Source organism: Schistocerca serialis, chromosome 5 (genome assembly GCF_023864345.2).
Source record: "Schistocerca serialis cubense isolate TAMUIC-IGC-003099 chromosome 5, iqSchSeri2.2, whole genome shotgun sequence".
Taxonomy (NCBI): domain Eukaryota; kingdom Metazoa; phylum Arthropoda; class Insecta; order Orthoptera; family Acrididae; genus Schistocerca; species Schistocerca serialis.
Window position 1 is genome coordinate 788816663 of NC_064642.1, and position 13209 is coordinate 788829871.

The following is a 13209-nucleotide window of genomic DNA, read 5'->3' on the forward strand; positions in this document are numbered from 1 at the left end:
ACTACTCGACTGCACTGTTAATGACTAGGCACTAGCCGAAATCTGGATTTGCCAAATAAAACTGCAAAAAAGGACGACTGATTGCTGTTCTCTACCATTTATAAATATGTTTCCTTTGAGGTAAGACAAAGCGCTACGAGACAGTCGCTCGTGAACTCCTGTATGCTGATGATGCTGCAATTGTTGCGAACTCCGCAGAAGAGCTGCAAGAGCTAGTATCAAGATTTAGTCACGCATGCCACTTATTCTCGATAAGTGTAAACAGCAGTAAGACCGTAATTATGGTTCAGGGTGCTAACACAAAGCCGAATATCACACTACATGGCACTACTCTCCAAGTCGTAGATAACTTCTGCTATCTTGGATCTACTATAGAATCAAACATGTCTGTTGACAAGGAAATTGATGCTCGCATTGGAAGAGCTGCGACAACTTTTGGCAAACTCTCTACACGTGTTTGGAAAAACAACAAACTCTCTTTGACCACCTAAATTCTTGTATATCAAACTTGCGTCTTCAGCATCCTTTTGTATGCATCGGAAAGATGGACTGCCTATGCCAAACAAGGTCGCCTTAATGCTTTCCACATGCGGTGCCTGAGATCCATCCTCAGAGTAACGTGGAAGGACCGAGTGACCAACCAAGCAGTGCTATCTAAAACTAACTGCAACAGTATTTCAGGTATCTTGAAGCAGAGACGACTCCGCTGGCTGGGACACGTCCACCGTATGGATCGTGACAGATTACCACCAGAGGCGACGCTTGGAGAGATCTCTATAGCCAAAGGTTCAAGAACTCCTGTAAACGAGATATGGAGAGCTTTGGAATCGACACAAACAGATGGGAGGCACGTGCTAGCATGAGACCAGAGTGGAGTGATGATATATCATCTGAAATGTCGAAGCATGATGAAGGCTTGTTAGACAGATTAAGGCAGAAAAAGCTTCGCAGTGCTACCACTGCTCCTGCCTCAGCAACCAGATACACTTGTGACAATTGCGGCAAGAGATGCTGTGCTGCCATTGGCTTGACAAGTCATATGAAAAAATGCAACCCATAAACACACAGACACTGCAACAACCATCTACCAAGATATCGTGGCCTTTGACGCATGTGTACCGCTTACATACTACTGTTCTCTCTTGGGATGTGGTTTTTCTCGTGTGGATACCTATTCAAAGATCATATATCATGTACCCTTTACGAAGAAACTGGCTCGTTTCGCCAATATTGGGAAGCTCAATGGAACACGGCACCATTGTTTTGCAAACCATCTTCATCCTCAAGCCGAAACTCATTGTGCCCTGTTATAATTTAGGACCAGAATCAGAACATTTTATTGGGTGGACAGGCTATTCAGAGAGCCCGTTGAGGACAGGGGTGTTGTGTACGCACCTCCCGGCCCTTGGAGTCGCGGTAGCGGACCCACTTGCCCAGCTTGGGGCGCCAGTACTCCAGCATGTACGCCTCGGCGAACTCCTGGCCCTGGCCGTTACCGAAGCGGCCCTGCGTCTCGGTGGCGGTGACCAGGTGCACCTGCCGTAGGTCCACCTCCAGCCATTCCTTGGGCTCCATCGTCGCCTGCTGCTTGGGGCACCAAGCGCCTCCCTGCCGCTCCGTGCGGACCCTGCCAACAGTACAAGTAAACCATGAGTCTCTTCACCAGATGTCTTGTTAAGCTTCTTTGGAATCAATGTAGGATCTACAGGGGATAGGCAAAATAACGTGAACAGTGGCAGTAGGAGGGTTGTGTTTGGCGGTCAACAACGCAGGTAAGGCACGTGTCGCACTGTACTGTGCGTGTTCAGTACGGACTAGGCATCAGTGCAGGTTGTTTACGAGTAGCGCACACTTCCTATTTTCATTCAGAGGCCGAGGTCGACGTGCAATGAAAGACCTAACTGAATCGTGGCGCTCGTTACTGGCGCGCCAGTCTCTTGGATCTCCATTATCGATCCTTCGATGTTTCTTATCTTTGCTTGCCCTGTTGTTTTCCGCATTCGCGGGGCGAGTGGCAGTTGACGTTTGCTCGGGCTACCTGCTGAGACGCCGCGAGGTACGAGGAGGGAAGCAATCATGTATATGTGGAGTTGGTTGTACGCGGTCTGCCGGTTCAGGATGGAGGATATGCGTCGGCTGCCTGCCTGTCTGCTCTCCTGATTTTGCTCGCCGTGCCTTGCGACCGCCTAGCTTGGGTTGCTGCCTGGTGTATCCTACACGAGCAATACCGGACGTCCAGCAGAAGTTAAGCAGCCTTATGTTTCTTTTAAAGAAAAGGAGCAAATGTATAAGACTTTTGTAACCAATTTCGGTGGCTTCTTAAGTGTGGCCTTAGCGTTTACACTGCCTTTGGGGAGAGCTAATTCTTATAATTTAAATAGTCGGGGTTCCCTGTCCTTTAAAATCTTTTGGCGGTTTTATTTGAGTTTTCTCTTTGGGGTTCCTTCCTTGTACTTGGTTAAATGTTTACTTGTATAGCGGGAAGGTGTTTGATGTTACTGCCGCCTCCAGCATTCGTCTTTTCAATTAAGTGTTATCATCCCTTCGAGCGACCTGGTGTCACTCCTCGTTAATTAATGCTGGTTTATGTGTACTTAAATTTGAATTGGCCGTTTGAATTAATATTTTGGAGCGCAGTATAGCACTAAGGCAACCTCATTGTATACCACCTTGTGCCCCGGTCTAGTACCTTAATTTTCAGTGGCACGAGTTAGCTCCACTGCCGATTTTACTGATGTGCTCCCTTCAAATCTTGTCTAGTGTAAGTTTGCCCCATGTGTGTCTGGGAACACAGAGATGAGCTTTAGTGTGACGTCAGTGCTAGTCAGTTAATGGAATCTTCATTTTGGCTTGGCTTCCACTGAAGAGTTTGAATGGAGCGTAGTGTGTTTGTTCTGTTATTCATTTAATTACTGTAAGTTTGTTTATATAATGGGGAGCAAGACATTTAAAGACTGTTGGTATTAGCTCCCCTAGTTGCTGGGTGTTGCTAATTCGTTCCAAATGGCCTCCTACTTATTCAATGGCAAGGCTGTTGATTAGTTGGTTACTGTGAGTACAAATTCACGCTATTTACTTGTTGCCGAAATTGTTAAAGTGTCTGTGTCGTGATTCAATCACGCTAAATTGATATAAACCTTACATTGCCTCCTTAAAATTGTTGCCAGCAGAAACCCTTAAAAGAATTAAGTTTTGTCACTACATATGTTAACCTTTACGGGGAGCAATATTTCATGTAGTTAAATTTTGTCTTAAAATGTGTATTTCTATGATGTAATAAACGAGTGATAAAAGAAAAAGCAAAGGTGCCTGGTCCTTCCTATTGTGTCCGGTTGGTAGCACGTATCACTAACTGAGTTACAAAGAGGGCATTTTGGGGGCCCGATTAGCTGGAAAGACGTCATCGTGTAAGCGTAATAGTGGGCGCAAATCAAAACTAAGTGGCAGAGATTGTAGTGCGCAAAGACGAATTGGGTCGAAACAACACAAAACTACGGCAGCTAAGGGATTACCCGGGCGGTCTAAGGGGCTGCAGTCATGGACTCTGCGGCTGATCCCGGCGGAGGTTCGAGTCCTCCCTTGGGCATGGGTGTGTGTGTCTGTCCTTAGGATAATTTAGGTTAAGTAGTGTGTAAGCTTAGGGACTGATGACATTATCAGTTAAGTCCCATAAGATTTCACACACATTTGAAATTTTTTTTTACGGCAGCTGAAGTGACTGCAGAGCTCAATAGCCATCTACGAGACGCCGTATCTATCGCCACTGTCCGCCGAGAATTTCATAAGGAGAATACTGATGGACGAGCTGTTATATCGAAACATTAGTGACGACAAACGACACAGAGAAGGGTAAAGGATGGTGTCAGGATCATAAATCCTGGACGGCTGATCGGTGGAAACCCGTTGTATGGTCTGACGAGTCATTTTTCGTTATTTCCAACATCGGGCTGGGTTTACGTCAGGAGAACTCCAAAAGCAGCCTACAGTCGTAATTGCTTCATTCCAGCGGTTAAGTATGGAGGTAGAAGTGTGACGGTTTGGGCAGCCATCTCATGGTACTCTGCTGAGCCCACCATTATTCACAAAGGCCGTATACAGCCAACAATTATGTGAACATTTTAGTGTTCAGATGCATCCCATGATTCAAATGTTGTTCCTCAACAATGATGCCGAATTTCAGGACGACAATGCATTCATTTACACAGCCAGGACAGTAAAATAATGGTATGAGGTGTATGCAACTGAACCGCAGCGTCTCGCCTGGCCAGTACAGACAGCGGACTTGAACAGTGTCGAACCTTGTGGGCAGTATTTGAGCGCAGACTCCGGAGCAGATTTCCACCTCCCTCCCCACTACAGCAGTTAAAAGAGGTTCTGATCGAAGAGCGGCATAACATTCAGCTGAAGACTATACAATCATTATATGCCAGTATTCCAAGAAGAATCGCAGCTGTGTTACGGCCAAATGGGGGTCCAACCCGTTATTAATAAACCATCCCCATGTAAGTATAGGGGTTCACTTTATTTTGCCTATCCCCTGTATGTTAGGCTACAGTGAAACGTAATACAATTTTGCGGTGCGCCAATGTATTTACTTCAAAGGAACATCGCAAAGCAGTATGTACAGTAAACACCCCCGGTGCGGTTGAGGCTCGAGACCACTTTGAAAAGTTCGCTTTATCATCACCAGACGTCAGCGCTGCCACAACGAGGTTCACGCACAAAAAAAGGCACCCTTTTTGAGTGCGGACGTCTGTTGTTGTTGTTCCCGTTGATTAATGAAGACGGAAGAAATCGAGATTCGAGTTCTGATTAAGTAGTTCATAAAGAAATTTATGAAAGCAACGGCAATTTCAAGCAGGTTTTCAGGACAGGCATTGTACTGGCGTACGCCTTCGCCAGCACACCGGTCAGCACTAGGAAACATTGCATAGCAGGCGCTGAACTAGGCGTGCCTATGACTAGAGAAGACCAAGACACGCCCTGAGGCTACACGCTGATAACGCGTGCATATAGGCCGCCGCCGCTGACGACGACGACCGAGCTGTTTCAATCTTTCAATCTCAGTACCTCAGTACGTCGCATCGGGACTGAGTTCGCATCGTACCTCAATATGCCGCAGTGTGCTCTAGTCTTACACAATGATAGTCGTCGCCTCTCACCTTGGATAGCTGTGAGGGAACGTTTAGTCATCGTATACAGGGTGGTCCATTGATCGTGACCGGGCCAAATATCTCACTAAATAAGCGTCAAACGGAAAAACAACAAGCAACAAAACTTGTCTAGCTTGAAGGGGGAAACCAAACGGCGCTATGGTTGGCCCGCTAGGTAATGCTGCCATAGGTCAAACGGATATCAACTGCATTTTTTAAAATAGGAACCCCCATTTTTATTACATATTCGTGTAGTACGTAAATAAATATGAATGTTTTAGTTGGACCACATTTTTCTCTTTGTGATAGATGGTGTTGTAACAGTCACAAACATATGGCTCACAATTTCAGACGAACAGTTGGTAACAGGTAGGATTTTTAAATTAAAATACAGAACGTAGGTACGTTTGAAAATTTTATTTTGGTTGTTCCAGTGTACTACATTAGCCTTTGCAAACTTATCATTCCTGAGAACGCATGCTGCTACAGCGTTATTACCTGTAGATACCACATTAATGCAATAAATGCTCAAAATGATGTCCGTCAACCTCTATGCATCTGGCAATACGTGTAACGACATTCCTCTCAACAGAGAGTAGTTCCCCTTCCGTAATGTTCGCACATGCATTGACAATACGGTGACGCATGTCAGGCGTTGTCGGTGGATCACGATAGCAAATATCCTTAAACTTTCCTCACAGAAGGAAACCCGGGGACGTCAGATCCGGTGAACCTGTGGGCCATGGTGCTTCGACGACCAATCCACCTGTCATGAAATATGCTATTCAATTCCCCTTCAAACGCACGCGAGCTATGTGCCGGACATCCATCATGTTGGAAGTACGTCGCCATTCTGTCATGCAGTGAAACATTTTGTAGCAACATCGGTAGAAAATTACGTAGGAAATCAGCATACATTGCACCATTTAGATTGCCGTCGATAAAATGGGGGCCAATTATCCTTCCTCCCATAATGCCGCACCATACATCAACCCACCAAGGTCGCTGATGTTCCACTTGTCGCAGCCATCGTGGATTTTCCGTTCCCCAATACTGCATATTATGTCGGTTTACGTTACCGCTGTTGGTGAATGACGCTTCGACGCTAAATAGAACGCGCGAAGATAATATGTCATCGTCCCGTAATTTCTCTTGTGCCCAGTGGCAGAACTGTACACGACGTTCAAAGTCGTCGCCATGCAATTCCTGGTGCATAGAAATATGGTACGGATGCAATCGATGTTGATGTAGCATTCTCAACACCGACGTTTTTGAGATTCCCGATTCTCGCACAATTTGTCTGCTACTGAAGTGCGGATTAGCCGCGACAGCCGCTGTAACACCTACTTGGGCATCATCATTTGTTGCAGGTCGTGGTTGTTTCACATGCGGCTGAAGACTTCGTGTTTCATTAAATAACGTAACTATCCGGCGTACGTCCGGATACTTGGATGATGTCGTTCAGGATGCCGAGCAGCATACAAAGCACACGCCGTTCGGCATTTTGATCACAATAGTCATACATCATCACAATATCGACCTTTTCCGCAATTGGTAAACGGTCCATTTCAACACGGGTAACGTATCACGAAGCAAATACCGTCCGCACTGGCGGAATGTTACGTGATACCACGTACTTACACGTTTGTGGTTATTACAGCGCCATCTAAAATGGTTCAAATGGCTCTGAGGACTATGCGACTTAACTTTTGAGGTCTAACCTAAGGACGTCACACACATCCATGCCCGAGGCGGGACTCGAACCTGCGACCGTAGCGGTCCCTCGGTTCTAGACTGTAGCGCCTGGAACCGCTCGGCCACTCCGGCCGTCACAGCGCCATCTATCAGAAAGCGAAAAAAGTGGTCCAGCTAAAACATTCATATATGTTTACGTACTACACGAATATGTAATAAAAATATGGGTTTGCTATTTAAGAAAAAGCGCAGATGATATCCGTGTGACGTATGGCAGCGCCATCTAGCGGATCAACTATAGCGCCATCTGGTTTGCCCCTTCAAGCTAGACGAGTTTCGTTCTTTGTAGTTTTTTCGTTTGACGCTTATTTGGTGAGATATTTGGCCAGGTCACGATCAATGGACCACCCTGTATATACCTCCTAATCGTGTCTTTATGTGATATAACTGTAACTGGGAGAAATGAATTTGCGAGAAATCAATAACCAATAAAAGGCACTGTACAGTTACTACAATGAGTAATGTAATCCGGAGCGGAGGTTTGGCCGGCCGCACAGTGTCGCGGCAGCAGGAGCGAATGAACCCGCGGCCGGTGGGGTTCCGTGCCTGCCCCGCATAAGCCAGGCAGCGCGCCGCGGCGACCGGCGACTTTTTCTCAGGCCGGCCCCGGCCGGAAGAGCGGCGCCGTGCTGGCTGCGGGCCAGCCGCCGCGCCGTCGCGTGACCCCACAGAATTTGATTAAGCAGCCGTTCCAGCAAGTAATTGCAGAAAGGCCAGCTAATTTTTCACCGTCACGCCACGTTGTATTCCTGGCGCACGGAGCGCCGCCTCCTCGCCAGGCCATCGGCCCCTCCTGTCCCACTCTGTGTCGTTCCCGCTGTTTGTGCTGTTTACAAGCCCTGCAGTGAGCGGTTTGCGTCGCAGACAACACATAACGTTCCCCCTACAGAGGCTAGTTCTCACGGTCTGACAATTAACGTTGGTACATTCCGAGATTCTGAATTCGACGTAAGCAGAGTTCACTAAAGCGAGGATATGATGGTGCGCTGGGTCCGGTAGTTTCCCATTCGAGGTCTGGTGGTGGAATGAATGCTCGTCGCCAATATTTTCTCACCTGTGGGAGCTCTAGCATTGTCGGTGGTGACCCGTCCGTCAGATGAGTGCTGTCCGCTGCTCAGGACAGTGGGTGCGACAGGAATGCAACAGTGAGTGACTTAGTAGAGCAGAAAAATACACGCCGTTATCCAAACATTTCCAGGAATGCAGTTAAGTCACCTTTGTACAGGATCCCCGAAATGTTCAAAAATGGCTCTGAGCACTATGGGACTTAACGTCTGAGGTTATCATTCCCCTAGACCTTAGAACTACTTAAACCTAACTAACCTAAGGACATCACACACATCCATGCCCGAGGCAGGATTCGAACCTGCGACCGTAGCGGTCCCGCGGATCCAGACTAAAGTACCTAGAACCGCTCAGCCACACCGGCCGGCCTGAAATGTTCAACATTTTAAAACGCACTTTGTAACATACCACCCCCCCCCCCCCACCCGGCATTACTACATTACTATAATGTTCGATACCCGGAATTTGTAGCCGGGTATCGCTACTTTCTGTTACACAAACAATAAAAATCATGCCACTATGGCACCTTTTCCTGTTATGTAATGTACTATATAATACTATGAATGATATTTAAACAAAATTTACGAATAATTAAATAATACGTAAATATGTAACATAATAATCACTATGAACCATCAACATTTACTCCGATCTATAATAATCACTATGTAATTCATTTGATTAGAAGTAGTTATAAATGTTAGCATCGTTATTACTTCCGTTAATTAACTGCAATTAGATCTCGAAAGTTCATTTTGGAAATCGATCAAAAAGCAAGAACCAAATTTAAATTCACGTAATATCAAGTGATATGTAATTCCAAACCCAAATTTGTAAACCAGAATTAACACCATTACTAAAATAATTAATTGATCATTGTTAGCACATGTAATTAACTCCATTAATTACGTTTGCATGCATATTTCAAAGTTATGAGCCATTAAAGAGGTTAAACAACTTGTGTATATATTACGTAAATGTTAGCAATATTTTCCGATCGATAATCGATTTGTATTTATTAAATTAATGAAACGTATTATTGTAAACAAAAAAAAACATATTTAATTTTCAATCTTCAATTGTACAATTTCTAACCTAAAACTCATCTGTAATGAACTAATATTTTATGCTGTAAGTTATCTGATTGTCAATCTTTTGTATATTTGTAACTTTTAATTGTAACTATTAATTTCACGATGGTGTAATTATTGAAATAATGAACACTCATTGTCTGGAATATTTATAAGCAAACGCGGCAATGCAGCGTCAGTTCGCCTAGGTGATCACTTTGTAGTCAAGTCTTTCCGGTCAGTAAGTCAGTCTTTCAGCTGTTGGATTGTCAAAGAGACTATATGTGAAGTTTGATGTATTCTGCAATGACTTTGGGAAAATGTTATCATCAACAAATAAACCTCCGCACATTGTATGATCTGGAGTTTTAATTAGAAGGAATCACCAGCTACCCAACTCAGGCAAATTACAAGATAAGTACAACAAAAATACTTTGTGATGCATCGCCCTTACTTACGTCCACTCAAGGTGCAAATATATATGTAATTATGCCACTTTCCCACAAATTCTTTCCCTCCTCGTTGTTGCTGATTCTTTTTCCTCGTAATGTCCCTCTGAGTCGACCAAATAAATGAAAATCCGAGAGAGCCAAACCTGGAAGATAGGGTTGATGAAGTAGCAGCTTCCAAAACATTTGGGCAGTGTGAGGGCGAGCATTGTCGTGTAGCAGTGTCACCCCTTTTCTTTCAGATCCGCCAAGTCTTTTTGTCCTTGCTGTCTTCACTTTGGTCATCAGCATGTGGCAGTAGGCACAGTTTATTGTATGCTGATCTTCAAAATAATCACAAGAGAATGGTTCAAATGGCTCTGAGCACTATGGGACTCAACATCTATGGTCATAAGTCCCCTAGAACTTAGAACTACTTAAACCTAACTGACCTAAGGACATCACACAACACCCAGTCATCACGAGGCAGAGAAAATCCCTGACCCCGCCGGGAATCGAACCCGGGAACCCGGGCGCGGGAAGCGAGAACGCTAACGCACGAGCACGAGGTGCGGACTCACAGGAGAAGATAATTTGGACATCCAAAAAGACTAAGTAAGTCACTGAGGTTCGACAATTTTTGGAAACATAATAAATTTCGCGGTTCATACAGCTTTCCTCATATTCTTCCGAGAAAAGGTTTTAGCTGGTGTTTAACCTTCAGAAAGCAAAAAAAGGTATCACTGAGGGTTGTTCCACTAATGTGGAAACTTCAGTCGGACATTCCGTCGTTAAATGTAATTCTGAGGTTATAAACAAAACAATTTTTATACGTTAGCTGTTCGCAGCTCATCCCAGTGATGCCAATGTAAGGTCATCAAAGTACAAAACTGCTCCTACAAATTGCTCAATTTCTACATCAGCTCGTCTCTTCAATCATTTAGTGTCCCTCGTATGTAATACTCTCAGATGTTTACTACTGTGATATTGTTATACACTGCACAAATAGTCAGAATTCCAGACAATTTGAACTAGCTATGAATCATTGCCTCAGTTTCGAGTATAATATTTGGATGTTCGGTTACGTCAGTTCCATTCATGCTCATGTAGGGTGGATGGGAACTGACAGGTAATGTGACTCTCTCACGCTCTGCTTTCCTCCTCAGTTTCTTAGACACTGGAGTCCCTCTAACTGTCATCATATCAAATAACTAGCATCAGCGGGTAACTGCAGTGCCAGATACGTACCGTATTTTGGTGGTGCCTATACATAACACTAAATTTTTCGCCATCCCTTTCAGTATTTCAGCGATACATGTCTGGAACAAACTAACACGTAGTGTCCGTTTTATCCATAACTACTACGCTTTCAAAAGAATACTGAAGTTTCGTCTCCTGACCATCGGCCTAGTTTTCCTTCTCAGACTTTTCTGTCTTCTTTCCATCCAGCAGCGAGTCACTACCTTTCTCACATTGCCAAAACTAAACATGTTTTTCTCATTTCTATTACCTTCGTTTCACCTCATCTGCTAATCTTACACTTTTATTTCTAGTTCTTCCTCTGGCCAGTCACCATCTTTTCCACACTGGTTCCTTCAGTGAATGCGTCACACATTTCTGTTTGATATTATTTCTCACATTCGACAAGAACGGAACGAGGAAATTAACGTTAACAAGACACAAAACTCCTTGAATTCGATGTATTTATTACCGTATCTATTACTATTATTATCAGTATTTACAACTCATGTATTATGCATACTGCAAATGTTGACTCACCTAGGACGTCTTGTTACAGTTAACGATCCTTTTAGATCCTTCGGGACTAACATCCGTTGAATTCTTGATTTGTGTGGCCATGTTACCAATTATTGCTGTGTAAATAGTTTGTTTCACGAGTTGCGATACAGTAGCACCAAAATTCAAAGTGATCCAGAAAAGCAGTTTGTTTATTAAGGCTGAAATTCGTTCCTTTGTGGCGAGGCACATCTAGTTCTATCCAGACAATAGATCGTCAATGGTAATGTATGCTCCTTCTATTTCGTACTTACAATGCAGCCGTAATGTCTGCAAGCACGTTTCTTAGGAACATTCCTATTTGGCACTACTCCTTTAAGTATACAATAAAAGAAAGCGGGAGACTATACGGCGAACACGGAAACCTAAGACAGCGTGACAGACAACGAACTCCACTGGCAAAGCAATATTTTTCGGGCAGCCAATAACACTGACATTGACAGCTGTTGGAGGCACCGAGGAGAAACACTGCCTGCCGTACCAATCCCCGCCTCTCCCCTCCCAACACTCTCTTCAGCTGCCTTCTGTACGTCACCACGGGAATCGCGGTGCCGTTTGAGAAATAACTCAACACCACATCTACACGTATTCATCACAGAAACTACGTTATACAGCTTGTCATCTGATATGTCGGGGACACGAGCTGCAAGAATGGGTTCCAAGGTCCAGGAAGAGACGTATGAGCCAGACAATGATCCAAATGGGAAGAAAAGTACTTCGGCGAATTAGTGCAGTGATTAACAAACGGAATCACGATTCGACAGAAGCACCCTTCACCTACAGTAGCCGCAATGATGTGGAGAGCACTTGGGAAGATAGAGTGTAAGAGAGAGACCGTGACGGGGTTGAAGAGGAGCGGAGAGGGGGGCGTGGGGGTGGACGAAGAAGGAAGGAAGAAAGTTCGGTCTTTAATTTTCTATAGTAAATTAACTCAGGGAAAAAAATTGCTGCGCCGTTGGGAGTACTAGTCACACGATTTGCAGGACATACTCGTACGCAGCTTTTATGGTACACCGAAAAATCTGTTCAGATACGTTCTCAACATACAGTGTTACACTTGAGTCAACTAAGCCTGCTGCAATCATTTTACTCAAAAGTTGATTTTTAACGAAGTGATGTTTATTGATTCAAATTGCCACGGCTCAAAAAAACCTGGAATGGGAGTTAATGGGCGGCTTTAGGGAAATGTACTGAAGCGCCAAGAAACTGGTATAGGCATGCGTATTCAAATACAGAGGTATGTAAACAGGCAGAATACGGCCATGCGGTCGGCAACGCCTATATAAGACACTAAGTGTCCGGCGCAGTTGTTAGATCGGTTACTGCTGCTACAGTGGCAGGTTATCAAGATTTATGTGAGTTTGAACGTGGTTTTATGATCTGCGCGGTGGGACACAGCATCTCCAAGGTAGCGATGAAATGGGGACCGGTACGACCATTTCACGAGTATACCATGAATATCATGGAATCCGGTAAGACGACATATCTCCGACATCGCCGCGGCCGGAAAAATATCCTGCCAGAACAGGAGGAGGAGGAGGAGATTAGTGATTAACGTCCCGTCGACAGCGAGGTCATTAGAGACGGAGCGCAAGCTCGGGTTGCGGAAGGAAATCGGCCGTGTCCTTTCAAAGGAACCATCCCGGCATTTGCCTGAAACGATTTAGGGAAATCACGGAAAACCTAAATCAGGGCCAGAACAGGACTAATGACGGCTGAAGAGAATCGTTCAACGTGACAGAACTACAACCCTCCCCTATAAATTGCTGCAGATTTCAGTGCTAGGCCATCGCCAAGTGTCAGCGTGCGAACCATTCAACCAAACACCATCGATTTGGGCTTTCGGAACCGAAGGCCCTTTCATGTGCCCTTGATGACAGCACGACACAAAGCTTTACGTCTCGCCTGCGCCCGTCAACACGGATATTTGGCTGTTGATGA

At 44.8% G+C, this 13209-nt stretch overlaps 1 protein-coding gene across 1 annotated transcript in view; it reads right to left on the reverse strand.

Moving 5' to 3' along the window:
- The window catches only part of LOC126481123 (discoidin domain-containing receptor tyrosine kinase B-like), a 255085-nt gene that overhangs the window by 179396 nt on the left and 62480 nt on the right, over nt 1–13209 (reverse strand). The window contains exon 3 of the mRNA XM_050104660.1: nt 1396–1627. Within this exon, the coding sequence (XP_049960617.1) occupies nt 1396–1627 (232 nt within the window). The remainder of the gene's footprint in view (nt 1–1395; nt 1628–13209) is intronic.